Source organism: Salvelinus fontinalis, chromosome 4 (assembly GCF_029448725.1).
Source record: "Salvelinus fontinalis isolate EN_2023a chromosome 4, ASM2944872v1, whole genome shotgun sequence".
NCBI classification, from domain to species: domain Eukaryota; kingdom Metazoa; phylum Chordata; class Actinopteri; order Salmoniformes; family Salmonidae; genus Salvelinus; species Salvelinus fontinalis.
This window is the reverse complement of record NC_074668.1, coordinates 1918902-1938672: the sequence shown is the minus strand read 5'-3', so window position 1 is coordinate 1938672 and position 19771 is coordinate 1918902. Positions and strand designations below refer to the sequence as shown.

The following is a 19771-nucleotide window of genomic DNA, read 5'->3' as shown; positions in this document are numbered from 1 at the left end:
TTGACAGGAGAACAAGAGGAGACAATAGGACGAGGTGGATAATTTTGTAATAAGGCCGTTTAATTACATGTAAAGATATCTTAGTAAAATCTTGCAGCAAGGCTCTTTCAGTCTGACTCCTAGTGAATCGTCCGGAAAAGAGGCAGTTTCCAGAAATGTTCAGTACTATATAGACAACAAGCAAAGTAGGTAGATCTGCGAGTCCGGCCTTCCGGTTGGTCGATCTGGGTCTTGGGTAGTCCTGATCAGGCCTGGTGTCCACGTTCCATTGGTTCCTGAGAGTTCTTTGTCCTGAGGTCCAACCATGGGTTGGGTGTGTCTGTGGTTATTATGGGGGAGGGGAATTATGTGTGTCTATAGTTGGTGTCTTAAGTCCAGCATATGTCCAAGAGAAATGAGGAGTATGTGTGTTTTTGTATAATATATGGCTTATGTTGAAGTGTAGTTATTGCTAGTTTCCAGTCTCTATTTCAATTTCTTACAGTAGCAGCAGTAGTAGTAGCAGCAGTAGTAGTAGTAGTGGTAGTAGTAGTAGCAGTAGTAGTAGTAGTGGTAGTAGTAGTAGTAGCGGTAGTAGTAGTAGTAGTAGCGGTAGTAGTAGTAGTTGTAGTAGTAGTAGTAGCGGTAGTAGTAGTAGTAGCGGTAGTAGTAGTAGCAGCAGTAGTAGTAGCGGTAGTGGTAGTAGTGGTAGTAGTAGTAGTAGCGGTAGTAGTAGTGGTAGTAGTAGTAGTTAGTATCAGGTAAAGAGAGAGACCAGCTCAGTGTTGACAGCTCAGTGTTGATAACTCAGTGTGGACAGCTAAGTGTTGACAGCTCAGTGTTTACAGCTCAGTGTTGATAGCTCAGTGTTGACAGCTCAGTGGTGACAGATGTGTTGACAGCTCAGCTCTGTACTATAGAGAATCATCCAAGACAAACAATGTCCAAACACTGATGTCTTACAAAGTTACATTTCTTTATTTCAACAATATCAGTGTCATGTGGGATCAGAGTACAATTGGGATGGATTGTAACTCAATATTAGGAAGGTGTTCTTAATGTTTTGTCCACTCAGTGTATATTTAAAGTTTCAATATGAAACAATTTGATTGATTAAGAACAGGAAGTAGTGTGTGGTAAATACAGTATGGTTCTCTCTGTTCAATAGTAGACCTCCTCAAACACTGAGTAAAAGTCTCACTCAGATACAGCATGGTACTCTCTGTTCAATAGTAGACCTCCTCAAACACTGAGTAAAAGTCTCACTCAGATACAGCATGGTTCTCTCTGTTCAATAGTAGACCTCCTCAAACACTGAGTAAAAGTCTCACTCAGATCTTTAGAGTTCTCAGTCTCTGACTCCGCCTGCTGACCTCCTGACCCCCCACAACACTCTCCATTCTAAAAGGCTGCAGTGCAAAGGTCAATAATCTACGTTGGTTTGGAATTCTGTTTTACGTCTCATCAAGATCTTTACAGACCTCCCTACCCTCCTCTAGACACTGTAAAGGGAGGGGGGGGATACCTAGTCAGTTGTCCAACTGAATTATTCAACTGAAATGTGTCTTCCGCAACTGACTTGCTCAGGGGCAGAAGGACAGATTTTGACCTAGACAGGATCAGACAGTATTCTGACCTGTTTTCCCACCATGACACTCATCACAGCACAGACTATCACGTTGTTCTAGACAGGATCAGACAGTATTCTGACCTGTTTTCCCACCATGACACTCATCACAGCACAGACTATCACGTTGTTCTAGACAGGATCAGACAGTATTCTGACCTGTTTTCCCACCATGACACTCATCACAGCACAGACTATCACGTTGTTCTAGACAGGATCAGACAGTATTCTGACCTGTTTTCCCACCATGACACTCATCACAGGACAGACTATCACGTTGTTCTAGACAGGATCAGACAGTATTCTGACCTGTTTTCCCACCATGACACTCATCACAGGACAGACTATCACGTTGTTCTAGACAGGATCAGACAGTATTCTGACCTGTTTTCCCACCATGACACTCATCACAGCACAGACTATCACGTTGTTCTTACATTGTCAGATAAATATCATGTGATTATCTCTAACTTCTCCAATCCCTCCATGAAAAAGTCATCTCATCTCTAACCTCGTTGTCAGGCTAATTCAGTGAAATGGTGAACTAGGTTACATCTGCACAGACATTCCTCAGATCTCCATTAGTTCTCCCTGTCTTCTTCCTCTCTCTTCTTCTACCTCTCCATGTATCCCAGCACTTCTTCAGGCTAGTTACAATAACTCATTTGCACATCTCCCACAGTCTATCTATCAGTCCCTGTATCTCTCCATCCCTTTCCACAATCACTCTATCCTTCTCCTTCATCTGTCTATTCTTCTCCTCCATCTGTCTATTCTTCTCCTCCATCTGTCTATTCTTCTCCTCCATCTGTCTGCTGAACTCCCTCTGCATCTTTGTCTGTGAGATCATGATGTTCCTCTGTAACTCAGGTAGGACTATCTTCATCAGGTTTCTCTCTGCATCAACTTTGGCCTCTCCTTCATAGTTCTCCATCATGTCCTCTATCTCCTGTCTGTGTCTCTCCTCCATCTCCCTCCTCTCATTCTCTCTCTCCTCTTTCAATCTCTCCATCTTTCTCTCCATCTCCACCTTCCTATCAGACTCCCTCTTCAGCTCCCTCTCCAGTTCTATTTTCTTCTCCTCATCCCTCTCTTCTTTCACCTGTCTCTCCAGTTCTGTTATTCGTTCTCTGAGAATTCTGATATCTCTCTTGAGCTTCTGGATCTCTCCATCTTTCTCCTTCAGAGAATCCTGCAGCTCCTTCTCCAGCCTCTCTCTCAAGTCTCTCTCCTCCCTCTGTTTCCTCTCTCCTCTCTCTCTCTGGATCTTTCCCTCCATCTCTCTAACGTGGTCCTCTGCCTCCTGGTAGGTCTGACTGCTGTAGAATCTCTCTCTGTTTCCTGCCACCATCTCCTCTACCTGATCCAGCAGCTCTGATACCTGAGTGCCATGGGCCCTGTCCTTAATGTTGAGGACGTGGTACCTGCTCCCACTTTTCTCTACAAGCTGCTGGAGGTCCTGACTTCCTGCTTGGAGAAACTCCTCAATGCTCTGCTCTTTCAGGACATCATCATGGGTGAATAGAATCACAGTGTGTTCCCAACAACCCTCCCCAAACATCTCCTCTATTCTCTCCAGCACCCCTCTCTCCTCCCCCTTAGAGGGCTCCACTGGTATGACCAGGAGGAAGGCGTGGGGTCCCGGGGCAGACAGACGGACACATATCCCCACATCCTGTCTCATCTCCTCCAGAGAGAGTCCAGGACAGAACCAGTCTGGAGTGTCCACCAGCACCAGCCGTCTCCCACACACGTCCCCCTCTCTCCTCTTACTCCTCTGGGTCACTGCAGAGGGGCTGGCCTGGGCCCCAAACTCCTCTCTGCCCAGGATGGTGTTTCCTGCTGCACTCCTCCCAGCCCCAGTCCTCCCCAGCAGCACCAGTCTCAGCTCAGACACACTGGGAGACACTGGGGAGTCTGGACTGCTGCTCTCTCCTCCCACTGCAACACAACACACAGCACTGATCAACACACTGACTCTCTGGAGGATGTACAACAGAGTCAAATATAATATAATCTACATCCATAACTCACTATCTGGAGGATGTACAACAGAGTCAAATATAATATAATCTACATCCATAACTCACTATCTGGAGGATGTACAACAGAGTCAAATATAATATAATCTACATGTATAACTCACTATCTGGAGGATGTACAACAGAGTCAAATATAATATAATCTACATCCATAACTCACTATCTGGAGGATGTACAACAGAGTCAAATATAATATAATCTACATCCATAACTCACTATCTGGAGGATGTACAACAGAGTCAAATATAATATAATCTACATGTATAACTCACTATCTGGAGGATGTACAACAGAGTCAAATATAATATAATCTACATCCATAACTCACTATCTGGAGGATGTACAACAGAGTCAAATATAATATAATCTACATCCATAACTCACTATATGGAGGATGTAACTCCATGCTGTTTCTCCTCCTCAGTGGAAGTGTGGGGTCTGTATCTGAGGTCTCTCCTCCCACTGTAACACAACATAGAGAACTGGTCAACATACTGACTCATCAGAGACACATTTAAAACATAGTATAAACAAACTACAAATACATTACACATCAGAGTGAAATATAGATTATTGGAGAAAATAGAGAATATCAAGATTAATGACAGTTTGAGACAACATGTATAACTCACTAAGTGAAGGATGGTCCACTATAGACTAGAAACAGTAGGAGACAACAGGACAATATTGATAACTCACTAAGTGAAGGATGGTCCACTATAGACTAGAAACAGTAGGAGACAACAGGACAATATTGATAACTCACTAAGTGAAGGATGGTCCACTATAGACTAGAAACAGTAGGAGACAACAGGACAATATTGATAACTCACTAAGTGAAGGATGGTCCACTATAGACTAGAAACAGTAGGAGACAACAGGACAATAGTGATAACTCACTAAGTGAAGGATGGTCCACTATAGACTAGAAACAGTAGGAGACAACAGGACAATATTGATAACTCACTGAATGGAGGAAGCTTCATGCTGTCTCTCCTCCTGACTGGGAGTATGGAACCTGTATCTGACGTCTCTCCAGGTTCTAAAATAATAGAACAACCATTTAGAATGGGAACATTTACCTCAGTGACACATGAAGGCACATAGACCTACTGAAGGGGAGTTCTGGGTTTCTATTGAAATGTTAAGTATCACATATCTCACTCACCAGTCATCTGGGCTGAGATCTCTCTTCTCAGTCTCTCTACCTCAGTCTTCACATCACATATCTGTTGAGCTGAAATAACAAAGGAGGACTAGGATCTGAATTCTGTGTTAAAGACTTTAGACAGAAATATGATGCAGAGGGAAAGTATGAAGTGATGGACAACAATATTCACAACTCAGTGGAGAGTCGACAATAACCTGAGAATTGAGGAAAGTACAGAAGACTAAATGTATTAATGGTGTGAATAATCTTACCCAGTTCAGCATTTTCATTGTTGACATCCTCCACCTGTTTGTCTCTTTCCTTTAACTGCTTCTCTCTCTCCTCTAGTAGGTTATCTTTCTCTTCTAGTTCCTGCCTCCTCTCTTTTAGTTCATTTGCTTTTCCCTCCAGTAGTTTGTCTCTCTCTTCCAGTAGTTTGTCTCTCTCTTCCAGTAGTCTGTCCTTCTCTCCCAGTCTGTAGTTTCTGTCCTCTAGTTGAAGGTCTTTATCCTTAATTTTTTTGTCTTTGTCTCCTAGTTCAATCTGCTTCTCCTTTATTTCACTATCTTTTCCCTTCAGTAGTTTGTCTCTCTCTTCCAGTAGTCTGTCTCTCTCTCCCAGTAGTCTGTCCTTCTCCCCCAGTCTATAGTTTCTCTCCTCTAGTTGAAGGTCTCTTTCCTTTAGTTGGTTCTCTCTCTCTTCCAGTAGTTTGTCTCTCTCTTCCAGTAGTCTGTCCTTCTCTTCCAGTAGTCTGTCCTTCTCTCCCAGTCTGTGGTTGCTGTCCTCTAGTTGAAGGTCTTTTTCCTGCAGTAGGACTCTGAAGTTCTCTACTTGGCTGTTCTTGTCCTGCAGGTTCTTTCTCAGTGCCTCTAGTTGAATGTCTCTATCCTTTAGTTGCTTGTCTTTCTCTTCCAGTTGGTTTTCTTTCTCTTCTAATAGTTTCTCCGTCTGTCCCATTATCTGGTTCTTCTCCTCCAGGAGTCTCTCTTTCTCTCTCACTTCCTGGGTCATATCATCCAGTTGTGTGTCTTTCTCCTCTAGTTGTTTCATCATCTCCTGTCTTAATATCTCTTTTAATTCTTTTTCCATCTTCAACTCTGAGAGAGAGTAATTAACATATTTAATTGGTTGTTTGAACAAGTCATTTATTAATTCATTCAATAGTATGCCTATAAAGACATTATCATTTGATGGAGGTGGTACAATTATTAGTAATTATTTCCTCCAGTCAACAGTTATCTGAGCTGAACCAATCATCAACTGGTCTATTGACTATTTGATTCATTACAAATGAATTAGTCTGAAAAACTGAATGACATCACTCATGTTCCCTGATTCAAATCCTCTCTCCTCCAGACTCTCTCATACTTACCAAGCTCACCAGCTGATTCCGCTCTCTTCAGCTTCTCCTTCTGGGTCGCATGTTGTAAATACCCTAATCCTGATCCTATGGTGTTAAACAGAGAGGTGAGTTCTGTGTAGTAGACTACATCACTATATACAGAACAAACAGGACCAATCAGATTTCTCCTGTCACTCAAGCCTCCCTCATGTAGGGACTGTGGGCACCAATGAGATCTGGTTAACTTCATAAATAATGTTGTTTAGTTATTGTCCTATCTCTGATCAAATGATTATGTTCATTGTTAGTGATAACCAGCTTTGGGCTCTATGGCAGATACAGGATATTGTGTCAGGAGGCAGGGTTCTATGGAATATACATTCAGTAGAATCTGAAGAACATCTGACATCATAATCCAACCTACCTTGAGAACATTTGGGGAGAGTATTGATAAATGTAAAGAAACTGATTTAATTTGTAGCCTTGAAGAAGACACACTGCTGTTCACAAGGCCTGTAGTTTTTATAGTATCAGATTAACACTCTGGTCTGTTCTTTGTCTTGTGTTATTGGGTGTCAATAAACAAAACAGACAAATAAGTCATTACTCACCCAATTCTGATCATCCATTATCCAAGATGGAGAGTCATGAATAATGATTATGTAAAACAGAATACATTAGTTATTATTGTTCATTGAATTTCTGTCTCATTACATAATTTAATGAAATACCATACATCATATTGGAATGACTGTTCATCACATTCATTACTAATGTACATCTAGGGAAAGGGATGTAAGCAGCACTACTATGTGAGCAGTCTGAGAATGACTGAATGCTTCATAATAAGACATCAAGCTAAATTCAAGCTGATTCTATTTTAATTTTGGTGTGTGAAATGTTGAGCTATATGGCAGATATATTGTGGGAGATCTTTGATATGAAAATTCTGTATAATTGGAAGAACATCTATACATCTTAATCCAACCTACCTTGAGAACATTTGGGGAGAGTTTTGATAAATGTAAAGAAACTGATTTAATTTGTAGCCTTGAAGAAGACGCACTGCTGTTCACAAGGCCTGTAGTTTTTATAGTATCAGATTAACACTCTGGTCTGTTCGTTGTCTTGTGTTATTGGTTGTCAATAAACAAAACAGACAAATAAGTCATTACTCACTTCTTGCTGATCATCCATTATCCAAGATGGAGAGTCATGAATAATGATCATGTAAAACAGAATGCATTAGTTATTATTGTTCATTGAATTTCTGTCTCATTACATAATTTAATGAAATACCATACATCATATTGATATGACTGTTCATCACATTCATTACTAATGTACATCTAGGGAAAGGGATCTAAGCGGTCTGAGAATGACGGCCCTGAATTTGTCTGAACCGTCTCAGTGCTTCTCCTTCCAATAGGGCGCTTCCCTTTTAATTACATATTAAATAGCATCAGCTGCTCAAAAGTGGGGTTGTTATGGAGACGCGAATGAGGATGTGTTCAACCCTCAGTTCTGAATCGTCTTTACTCCGTTTGTTTTGTTGTATTTAAAAGTGTGCTTTGTAGCCTAGTCGCAAGTTTAACCAGGATCGGATCCACTCACTGCTTCCTTTAGACTAAACATCTCAGTTGTTCTCTGCTGGAGATCTGTTGGCGGATTGGATTGTCTGACTGACCACAACTATTTTGCATACGGTATTTCATTAGTTTTAGAGTGATGTATACCGTGATGATTTAAGACTTATTGAGATGTTATTTATCTCATTGAGAAACGGACATCAGTAATTACTCAACAAATGCTGATCATCCATTATCCAAGATGGAGAGTCATGAATAATGATCATGTAAAACAGAATGTAATAGTTATTATCATTACCTTCAAATCACCATCTGTCACATGATCCTCTCAAATACCATAGTGATGTGATATACATCAGAGGGGTATGAGTGTTCATCACATTCATTACTAATGACAATCAAGGGACGTGACAGTAATGTTGGAATGGTTCTAATGCTTTAGGACCAGCTCAAAGCTCAGAGTGATGGTAATATGCATTGTAACTAGTTGATATTCAGAATGAATCTAGTCTATTCATCTGTAACTCCTACTATGAACTCCTACCTACATGAGAAAGTACAAGTGTTCTGTACAGGGAAAGAGACTGGTTGTTATTGTTGTTGTTTAGGTGTTTAGAAACATTACTGGAGTTCTAGAACACTTACCTCCTCTGACCCATAAAAACGCTGCAGCCTCCTCCTTCTGTTCTCCATGGATGACCTGACATACGTAGTCTCCTGTATCTGACTCCCTGAAGTCTCTCAGCCTCAGAGACACGTTGCCTCTCTCCAGCTCCTGGGTGATCAGACTCAGTCTGCCCTCATAGTCACTCCTCTCTGTCACCTGGCCATTCTTATACAGGTAAATACACTCTGTCTCTTTAAACCACTTGATCGTCATGGCAACAGCACTGGTGTCAGGTGAGAGGTGACAGGGGAGGGTGACCTCTTCACCAACATCAGTCCTCACATAGTCTTCTGAGGTGAGTTTAAACTGATCTGTTCAGAAAGAGAGAACATTTCATGTTTAATGACATCATCTGTGTCAGGAACACAAATCCTCTCAGTACATTTATAAACACAGCTGAATTAAAAACTACAATAGATATACAACAACCAGGACCATGTCAATTCTAAAATACAACCCCCACAATCCCAGGCAGACAGATTCATTTGAAGGAAAGTATATATGTCATAGAAGAATGTGATGCTACAATCTAGAATGATATTATCCCATTTGTTCCCACATCTTTCCCAGACATGCCACTATGCTAATCTTATGCCACTAGTAAGCCTAACATCAGTTTTGCAGGTCCTTTGCCAATACACCTCATCCCTGTTACTTTCCTATCTCAGTCCTGTTACCCACTTTCCTTAGGCCTGTATTCCCCAAGTCACCAACAGTAACCTATATCCAGCTATTCACTGCACACCCCAACCCTGTTATCAGCATGTTTTAGTCCTGTGACCTCTGACCTGTATACACTAATCATTTCATAGATAAACTAATATTACAGTGGTATAACACATGTGACCCAGCCCCAATCTCTTGTTTCTACCACAAACGTTGTTGCCAGAAAGGATTTGATTGGGCAAAAGACGTCCATCCAGCCCCATTACCTGTATGAACCTTGTGTATCCCTACACCCCATTATAAACCAGGCAAATCCATGGGCATACTCATATAAAACAGGTCTACCCCAGTGTCCAAGCCTCAACATTCATACTAACCAGGTCTACCCCAGTGTCCAAGCCTCAACATTCATACTAACCAGGTCTACCCCAGTGTCCAAGCCTCAACATTCATACTAACCAGGTCTACCCCAGTGTCCAAGCCTCAGCATTCATACTAACCAGGTCTACCCCAGTGTCCAAGCCTCAACATTCATACTAACCAGGTCTACCATTGTGCAAGAGACACTAAACAAACCTAAAAACATTAAATATCACTTCAATTATTATACTAATTCACTTTATGGATCTATACACGGCCATTTCCCCCTGAAATAACAAAATATGTTTTACAAAAATCTCTGATGTAAACATCAGTAAAGGTTCATGGATGATGGTAAAATCATCTGTAACAATAGTTGGTTTAATTCTGGTCTCCCAGATACATGAAAGAAAAGTTCATCATTAATTATAGCATGGTGACTTACTATGAACTCTGGACTCTGCCATTTTAACTGCAATAAAAAGAGAAAACATTCATATTTACATCATTACCATTCACCAAATTCTCTCTTTTGCTCAATCACACAGATACAAACATCACTTCCTCTTTCTCCAGTCCTCATTGTTTTAAAACAGGACTGTTGTGTCTAGTTTGGAAAGTGAAATATACTGACATCTCCTCTTACCTTTACTGGTCTTCACGTCCTCCACTTCACATTCAAAATAGTTGATTTAAATCCACAACCACTCTAATAGTAACTATATGTGCATATCTACACGTTTTTACAGAACAATCTACACCTCAGGCCTATACTGAGACACAACTTTCAACTTCACCTTTACACAGGCACTTGGAGTAAACTCCTCCCCCCAGCCTCTCTGGTTATTAGAAAACCCAGTCACAAAGTCCCCCAGCCTCTCTGGTTATTAGAAAACCCAGTCACAAAGTCTAAATTGTCTATAGGCCTATCTTAACATGTCAGGAAAACAAAAATGTACATTTCTGATCTTAATTTAAGTTTAAGGTTAGACATAAGGTTAGCAGTGTGTGGTTTAGGGTTAAAAACAGATTTTAATAATGTAGCTCAGTTGGTAGAGCATAGTGCTTGCAATGCCTGAGATGTGGTTTCAATTACTAAAAAAGTATGAAAATGAATGGACTCACTACAGAGCGTCTGGTAAAATGTAAAAATGGTCAGGGTTTGTGACTTTGTTAACTAGTGAGCAACATTAGAGTGTTTATGCTATCATACAGCATGGTGCTGTCTTCTATCATCATCTTTTAGTTAATCATCTCTAAAGTTCTAAAAACTGTTTCAATTCAAATCAGAAGACCGATCCAGCCAGCAGATGGTAGTGATGTTCTTTAATTATAGTCATATTATCCTGAGCTGTAAAGATTTAACAGTGCCTATCAATATTAGCTTCTCTTATCTCTTTGGACACATTCACATGAGTAAATGAGCGAAATTGCTTCCATGACAAATAGTCTCAATGCTTTTCCATCCCCTTTTCCATCCTAAATGTAGCTGACTGGTGGTCATTTACTGTCTGAGAAGAGAGTTTCATTGCCACCTGCTGGTCAATGGTGGGATCTGTGGTGAATTTACAAATCAGAAAGTCAGACATACCATATATGGGACTGGGAGTAAAAGCTGAGTTTGGGTTAGGGTGTGCAGGGGACAGGGCTGGGGGTAAAGGCTGAGTTTGGGTTAGGGTGTACAGGGGACAAGGCTGGGGGTAAAGGCTAAGTTTGGGTTAGGGTGTGCAGGGGACAGGGGACAGGGCTGGGGGTAAAGGCTGAGTTTGGGTTAGGGTGTGTAGGGGACAGGGCTGGGGGTAAAGGCTGAGTTTGGGTTAGGGTGTGCAGGGGACAGGGCTGGGTGTAAAGGCTGAGTTTGGGTTAAAACCATTACAATCTGGGCACTTACAGACAGTATCCATGTCAGCACCTTAAAACCTCTTGGAAATAGGGGGCGCCATTTCGACTTTGGGAAAAAAACGTGCCCAAATTAAACGGCCTCGTACTCTGTTCTAGATCATACGATATGCATATTATTATTACTATTGGATAGAAAACACTCTGAAGTTTCTAAAACTGTTTGAATTATATCTGTGAGTAAAACAGAACTCATTTGGCAGCAAACTTCCAAATAGGAAGTGAAAATTCTGAAAATGGGGCTCTGTGTCAGGGCTTGCCTATTCAATTGCCTTTTATTTATGGATCTGTATGCACTTCATACGCCTTCCACTAGATGTCAACAGGCAGTAGAATGTTGAATGGGGTGTCTAGCTTGATGTGAGACAGAATGAGAGCTTTTGGAGTGACAGGTCCGCCATATTGGCAGTATTTCGCTGCGCGAAATAGGTAGACACGACGAAATTCTGCATCTTGGACGTTATTGGATACATATGACAAAAACATCACAAAGATGGATTTTCAACTGAGTTTGACCAGTTTAATCGACGTTTATTATGACTTTTGGAATTTTTCGTTCCATGCGCCAAGCCTTTATGGACATGTGCGCTCCACCATGCTAGCCAAAGTTGCTAATTCGACAGAAGAAATTGACATTCTAAAACAAAACAACGATTTATTGTGGAACTAGGACTCCTTGCACTGCATTCTGATGGAAGATCATCAAAGGTAAGAGAATATTTATGATGTTATTTCGTATTTTTGTGGAATATGTTGGCTCCAACATGGCGGAGAATGGCTGGGCGCTGTCTCAGATTATTGCATGCTGTGCTTTGTACTAAAGTTATTTTTTTAAATCTAACACAGCGGTTGCATTAAGAACAAGTGTATCTTTCATTTGCTGTACAACATGTATTTTTCAGCAAAGTTTATGATGAGTTTTTTGGTTAGATTACGTCGCTGTGTAAAATTTCTCTGGACAATTTGGTGTTATTTGTGACTATGGCTGCGTTGTAAAACCCAGATTTGTAGCTATAAATATGCACATTTTCGAACAAAACATAAATGTATTGTATAACATGATGTTATAAGACTGTCATCTGATGAAGTTGTTCAAAGGTTAGTGATTAATTTTATCTCTATTTGTGGGTTTTGTGAAAGCTATGTTTGCGGTGAAAAAAATGGCATTGTGTGTTTGGCTATTGTGGTGAGCTAACATAAATATATATTGTGTTTTCGCTATAAAACATTTTAAAAATCGGAAATGTTGGCTGGAGTCACAAGATGTTTATCTTTCATTTGCTGTATTGGACTTGTGATTTCATGAAATTATATTATATGATATCCCTGTGGCGCTAGGCTAGGCTATGCTAGTCAGCATAGAGGTTTTAAGTTAATCAAGACTTTAATTTTCAAAAAAGACACCGGAAGCCATATACTTTTTTTGGTCAATTATCTTTAAATTTAGTCTCAGTTTGACTATTTTCAACAAGTTTCTACTGTGACATTCTGCACAATGCTGTGTCATGTGGTAGCCCCTGGCAACAGTGTTTTACCCTGTTCATCCTCAAACCCAATCCAGTATGTTCTGACCCAGCTGTAGATGTGCAGTATTGCAGCAATTCACTAGAATAGGAGGCTTTTCTGCAACTTAATTCAATGTAAATATTATAGCTTTATTTTGTCATGTTTTTTATTTTGAGTCCAAAATATACAAGTGATGCTTGATCTTATGTTTTACAAGTAGATATTTAAAGTTGCATTTGATTTCAACGGTTTGTTTTTAAGTTAATTGTCTGAATTATTTTGGTTAGGTCAGGGTGTGACGAGGGTGGTTTGTTTAGTTTTTGTATGTCTAGGGGGTTTTGTATGTCTAAGGGGTTTTGTAAGTCTAGGTATATGTATGTCTATGGTGGCCTGGTATGGTTCCCAATCAGTGGCAGCTGTTTATCGTTGTCTCTGATTGGGGACCATATTTAGGTAGCCATTTAGGTAGTTTGTGGGTTCTTATTCTACGTTTAGTTGCCTGTCTGCACTAGCCATTTTAGCTTCACGGTTCGTTTATTTTGTTTGTTTGTTCAGTGTTCGTTCTTTCAATAAAGAAGAATGTACGCTTACCACGCTGCGCCTTGGTCTCCTCCTTACAACGACCGTGACAGTTCTCTATCTAGACAATATTACCACGTTTGTTAACAGCTGATCTGTCGTTCTCTATCTAGACAATATTACCATGTTTGTTAACAGCTGATCTGCCGTTCTCTATCTAGACAATATTACCACGTCGTCTGAGAAGGTTACTGGTGATTTGTCATTAACTATTTCTCATTGAGCCCCATTCAGTGAAACAGTTCATTCAGCCTCATTTACTGCCTTTTAAAAAACATAGCTGATATGGCTTACTTGCTTAAACAAATGTGGTTTCTACTGACAATGGAGATGTACAAACTATGGCATAATGGGACGACAAGCGGATAAGAGGCAATCCATAATTTCGATTAAGACGTTAATGAGCGAGCAAGGACGGACGAAGTCAATATATAAAATGGCACCGATATAGAGGGCAGCCGTGCTTCTAGCCCCGAGGAAACTTTGCAGTGTTATTTCTTACATTGTTAGCCGAGACATTTTAGTGTGTTATTACATACAGCCGGGAAGAAGAAGGGCGGGGTGTATGTTTCATGATTAACTACACATGGTGTGATTGTGATATCATAATGGAACTCAAGTCCTTTTGTTCACCCGACTTAGAATAAATACCTCACAATGAAATGCCGACCGTATTACCTCCCAAGAGAATTATCTTCGGTTATAGTCACAGCCGTGTATATTCCCCGTTACACCTGTTCAGTGTGCATTTACAGGTGATTAGAATGCTTGTTATGGTCATTTTTACATGCCTTCATTACACCTGTCCAGTGTGCCTTTACAGGGGATATTAATGCTCTACTCAGACTCTGTCTAGAGTCTCGCTCCAGAGACTGGGTGGACCGGCCCCTGGGCACGGGGGCCAATCCAGCCAGCTCACTTCCCCAGGGATATGGGGGGAGGGGCCGGAGAGAGCTGAGGCTGACCCAGGGAGGGGGGCCCGACCCCCGGAGAGGGGTGCCTACTTCCGCCAACGGCCACCAGGGGGCACAGTACATCCAGCCAGCTCCCTGCACGGGCTGGGGCAACCCAGGGGGAGCCACTACATTCAGCCAGCTCCCTGCACTGGCTGGGGCAACCCAGGGGTCGCCACTACATTCAGCCAGCTCCCTGCCCCAAGGAGAAGAGGGGAGATGGCCCAATGAGGGCCACCAGGGGTCGCCACTTCATCCAGCCAGCTCCCTGTTCCAGCTATAAAGAGAAATAGTAATGATTTGTTGGACAGCCTATGGACATCCCAATGCTGCCCATTCTGTCTCATCAAAATTCCCCAAAATGCAAACAGGTATGACCTTTGACCCACCAAGGTGGACCCATGGAGATGTCATTAACATTTCAATTATTTTATACTTAATTTCATACCTTATACCTTATTTCATACCTTAAGTTAATAACATATCAATTGCCTGAAAATAAAAACTGAAATATTTAAACAAAAACAAAAGAATAACAATTTTAAACTAAAAGACTAAAAAAGCACGTTAAGGAAAAGTAAAGCTGAAAAGGTGTGTTTTAAGATCCCTTTTAAATATGTCCACAGTTTCAGACCTCCTCAGGTTCTCTGGCAGGCTATTCCAGAGGCTGGGGGCATAATAACTAAAGGCTGCCTCTCCATGCCTCTTGGTCCTAGACTTCAGGATAGTTAAAAGGCCAGTGCCAGAGGCCCTGAGGGACATACTGGGTACATAACTTAAAAGCATGTCTGACATGTATTGAGGTGCACTATGAAACGCCTCTTGGGTCTTTGCGTGTCAAAAAGATACACGTCAAATAACACTATGTAAACTATATGCAAATGTTGGCCGATCACAAATAAGGTGCATGTGAAAACAGCTATATGAAAAACATCTCATTCATCATCACCAACAAACGACTAAATCATGTCGAACCTTAAAAACATGAGACCTCTTTTTAAGTTTTACCAGCCAAGTGCAACCACCTTTACAACCAGCCCAGGAGGATCAGGTGGTTCAAAGGTAGGATTCATTCTGGTAGGTTAGGTAATACCTGGCAAAAGTCAACATTAAACGGTACAACTACCTAGTAACTTTAACACGTAACGCTCCCCTGTCTATTATTAGTCTATCTAGCTAGCTATGTTATCGTGTGTTATTTTACAGTATGTCCGTTCCAGTAAACTAGGCCTTGTGGGGTTTTGTTAGGCTTAGCGTGCTAAAATAACTATAAACTAGATGGGTTTTACATTAATTAAAGTTTAGGCTACTGACTCATGTAGGCCTGACAATTTGTCTTTGTTCTCAAGAGTAACAGGTTCTCACAGCCTAACCATGGGGCCACAGCCTGAAAGAATGTGTTGTGTATGCAACAATGTACAAGGGCATAAGATATGAACAGCAGTGTGAAGTGTGTGTGTGTTATAATTGTGCAACAAAGTGTGGCTACTGTGAGGTTCTGAATTATGCACTATAACCCAATTCTGAATTATGCACTATAACCCAATACTATAACACATGTGATTGAATATTAGCAACTGTTGGCCTGGGAGACTGGGTGTCTGTGTGTGTGTGTGCTGAAAGTAACAGTTAGCCCCAGATAAGTGTGCTGGGAAGCTGTGGTTAGCCTTGAGCGAGAACAGTGGCCATTGTATACAGGTGCGAATAGCTCAGACAATATTACAGAGCTGTCTGACCTCAGTCTTTGGGGTGAAGGAGCGTAATCTACACAGCAACAGCGTCGGGACATCACATGCGCTAAGGGGCCAGGACTGGCTTAAGGCGCCAACATCAACGATAGGCTGGGTAAGTCTAAACCATGCCCAGTCTCTACTCTGACAGGCCGGCTCGGAAGTGGGAACTATCTCTGTCATGAGTATAATATACTATCTTTGTCAGGAACAAATCAGTTCTCTGTCTTATCCTGCGTGATGAAACATTGAACCCGTATATACGGAAATTGCATTTGCCATTTATTACTTAGTTAATAAAAAGTACATAGCATACAATTAGTGACTCATTGTCATACTTGTCCTTATACCAGATTGAATTGACGCAACCCTAACAGCCTGTCTATTATTATCTATCTAGGTAGCTATGTTATCGTTTGTTATTTTACAGTTTGTCTGTTCCAGTAAACTAGGCCTTTCTGTTATTAATCTATCTAGCTAGCTATGTTATCATTTGTTACTTTACAGTTTGTCCGTTCCAGTAAACTAGGCCTGTATATTATTAGTCTGTCTAACTAGCTATGTTATCGTTTGTTATTTTACAGTTTGTCCGTTCCAGTAAACTAGACCTGTCTATTATTAGTCTATCTAGCTAGCTATGTTATCGTTTGTTACTTTACAGTTTGTCCGTTCCAGTAAATGAGGCCTTTCTATTGCTATTATGTTGTGTTATGATGTTGACTTTTCTTCAAATATCGCTGGAACATGAAGCGTCGTTGGACTGGACTGAACAAACTAACGTTAGCTAGCTAACGATAGCAGCAGCTACCGTGGGGTGTGTGAGTCTGGGCGCCGTCGATTAGGCTGAGTGTCATTATTGTAACTTTTATAACGTTTACACATGTCAGATTTCAGTCGTTCAGGAGACGGAATAATGCTGGAATATAAAGGCGTCAACCCGGGAGAAGCAGGCTGATAACTATGAGTGTTTGTCTGATCGCTGAGTCTAACATCCAGCAGCTGAACAGGAGAGGTACATTTTCCCCTTATCCCTGCAGTACATGAGGACACAGTGCGGTCCACAGTGCTTGTTTTGTAAGTAAGCTAGGTGTGAATCTATCTTGTGATTTAACATAGACTTATTGAAGGTTATTTTACTGATTTAAAGATCATGGACCGTTTCCCTGTTTTAGATTAGGATGTTTTTCATTAGATTGAAATAATGTTTCCATATCTCAGTAGAAAACAAAGATAACTAAGGCCAGGGTGTGACAAAAAGCATGTCTGACATGTATTGAGGTGCACTATGGAAGGCCGTTTGTGTCGTTGCGTGTCAAAAAGATACACGTCAAATAACATTATTTGAACGTGTTAAATTATTATGTGTGACGTGGTGTCATATTCAGGTCCTGATTGGTCAAGAAGCTTATTGAAGTATATCTTTTTGACACGCAAAGACCCAAACGGCGTTCCTTAGAACACGGCGTGTCGTTTCCAATGTGAACAAATGAGTCATAGTGGGCGGAACAAGGAAGGAGGTGGGCATGGCCAGGCACGAGCTAGCGAGATCCTATTGGCACGTTCTAGCATTGTTTGAATAAGTAATTTATTTATTCATTCAATAGTATGCCTATAAAGACATTATCATTTGATGGAGGTGGTACAATTATTAGTAATTATTTCCTCCAGTCAACAGGTATCTGAGCTGAACCAATCATCAACTGGTCTATTGACTATTTGATACATTACAAATGAATTAGTCTGAAAAACTGAATGACATCACTCATGTTCCCTGATTCAATCCTCTCTCCTCCAGACTCTCTCAAACTTACCAAGCTCACCAGCTGATGCCTCCCTCTTCAGCTTGTCCTCCTGGGTCTCATGTTGTAAGTACTCTGATCCTGAGGCTATGGTGTAAAACAGAGAGGTGAGTTCTGTGTGGTGGACTACATCACTATATACAGAGCAAACAGGACCAATCAGATTTCTCCTGTCACGCAAGCCTCCCTCATGTAGGAACTGTGGGCACCAATGAGATCTGGTTAACTTCATAAATAATGTTGTTTTGTTATTGTCCTATCTCTGATCAAATGATTATGTTCATTGTTAGTGATAACCAGCATTGGGCTCTATGGCAGATACAGGATATTGTGTCAGGAGGCAGGGTTCTATGGAATATACATTCAGTAGAATCTGAAGAACATCTGACATCATAATCCAACCTACCTTGAGAACATTTGGGGAGAGTATTGATAAATGTAAAGAAACTGATTTAATTTGTAGCCTTGAAGAAGACACACTGCTGTTCACAAGGCCTGTAGTTTTTATAGTATCAGATTAACACTCTGGTCTGTTCTTTGTCTTGTGTTATTGGTTGTCAATAAACAAAACAGACAAATAATTACTCACCTAATGCTGATCATCCATTATCCAAGATGGAGAGTCATGAATAATGATCATGTAAAACAGAATGCATTAGTTAATATTGTTCATTGAATTTCTGTCTCATTACATAATTTAATGAAATACCATACATCATATTGGAATGACTGTTCATCACATTCATTACTAATGTACATCTAGGGAAAGGGATGTAAGCAGCACTACTATGTGAGCAGTCTGAGAATGACTGAATGCTTCATAATAAGACATCAAGATAAATTCAAGCTGATTCTATTTTCATTTTGGAGTGTAATGTTGACCTCTATGGCAGATACAGTTGAAGTCGAAATTTTCATTCACCTTAGCCAAATACATTTAAACTCAGTTTTTCACAATCCCTGACATTTAATCCTGGTAAAAAATGCCCTGTTTTAGGTCAGTTATGATGTCAGTGTGTCAGAAGTTTACATACACACAATTAGTATTTGTGTGCATTGCCTTTAAATTGTTTAACTTGGGTCAAACATTTCGGGTAGCCTTCCACAAGCTTCCCACAATAAGTTGGGTGAATTTTGGCCCATTCCTGCTGACAGAGCTGGTGTAACTGAGTCAGGTTTGTAGGCCTCCTTGCTCGCACACCCTTTCAGTTCTGCCCACACATATTCTGTAGGATTGAGGTCAGGGCTTTTTGATGGCCACTCCAATACCTTGACTTTGTTGTCCTTAAGCCATTTTGCCACAACTTTGGAAGTATGCTTGGGGTCATTGTCCATTTGGAAGACCCGTTTGCGACCAAGCTTTAACTTCCTGACTGATGTCTTGAGATGTTCAATATATCCACATAATTTACCTACCTCATGATGCCATCTATTTTGTGAGTGCACCAGTCCCTCCAGCAGCAAAGCACCCCCACAATATGATGCTGCCACCCCCAATGCTTCACGTTTGGGGTTGATGTTCTTCGGCTTGCAAGCCTCCCCCTTTTTCCTCCAAACATAACGATGGTCATCAAGGCTAAACAGTTCTATTTTTGTTTAATCAGACCAGAGGATATTTCTCCAAAAAGTACAATCTTTGTCCCCATGTGCAGTTGCAAACCGTAGTCTGTTTTTTTATGGCGGTTTTGGAGCACTGGCTTCTTCCTTGCTAAGTGGCCTTTCAGGTTATGTCGATATAGGACTCGTTTTACTGTGGATATAGATACTTTTGTACCTCTTTCCTCCAGCATCTTCACAAGGTCCTTTGCTGTTGTTCTGGGATTGATTTGCACTTTTCACACCAAAGTACGTTCATCTCTAGGAGACAGAAAGCGTCTCCTTCC

At 40.9% G+C, this 19771-nt stretch overlaps 1 protein-coding gene across 4 annotated transcripts; it reads right to left on the bottom strand.

Annotated features, from left to right (window-relative positions):
* Positions 1 to 1592: 1592 nt before the first annotated feature.
* On the bottom strand, positions 1593 to 18769 carry LOC129852977 (trichohyalin-like). 4 transcript variants are annotated; one of them, XM_055918585.1, is made up of 7 exons: positions 18478 to 18769; positions 17901 to 17975; positions 5071 to 5895; positions 4817 to 4885; positions 4616 to 4690; positions 4033 to 4110; positions 1593 to 3547 (listed from the first exon to the last, which is right to left on the bottom strand). In XM_055918585.1, the coding sequence occupies exons 3-7, from the start codon at positions 5885 to 5887 to the stop codon at positions 2268 to 2270; spliced, it is 2319 nt and encodes a 772-aa protein (XP_055774560.1). In that variant the 5' UTR covers positions 5888 to 5895; positions 17901 to 17975; positions 18478 to 18769; the 3' UTR covers positions 1593 to 2267. The 4 variants fall into 4 exon arrangements, with proteins under 4 accessions (XP_055774560.1, XP_055774561.1, XP_055774562.1 ...); XM_055918586.1 differs by lacking the exons at positions 17901 to 17975; positions 18478 to 18769 and adding exons at positions 6171 to 6245; positions 7320 to 7506; XM_055918587.1 differs by lacking the exons at positions 17901 to 17975; positions 18478 to 18769 and adding exons at positions 6171 to 6245; positions 6752 to 7083.
* Positions 18770 to 19771: the final 1002 nt, after the last annotated feature.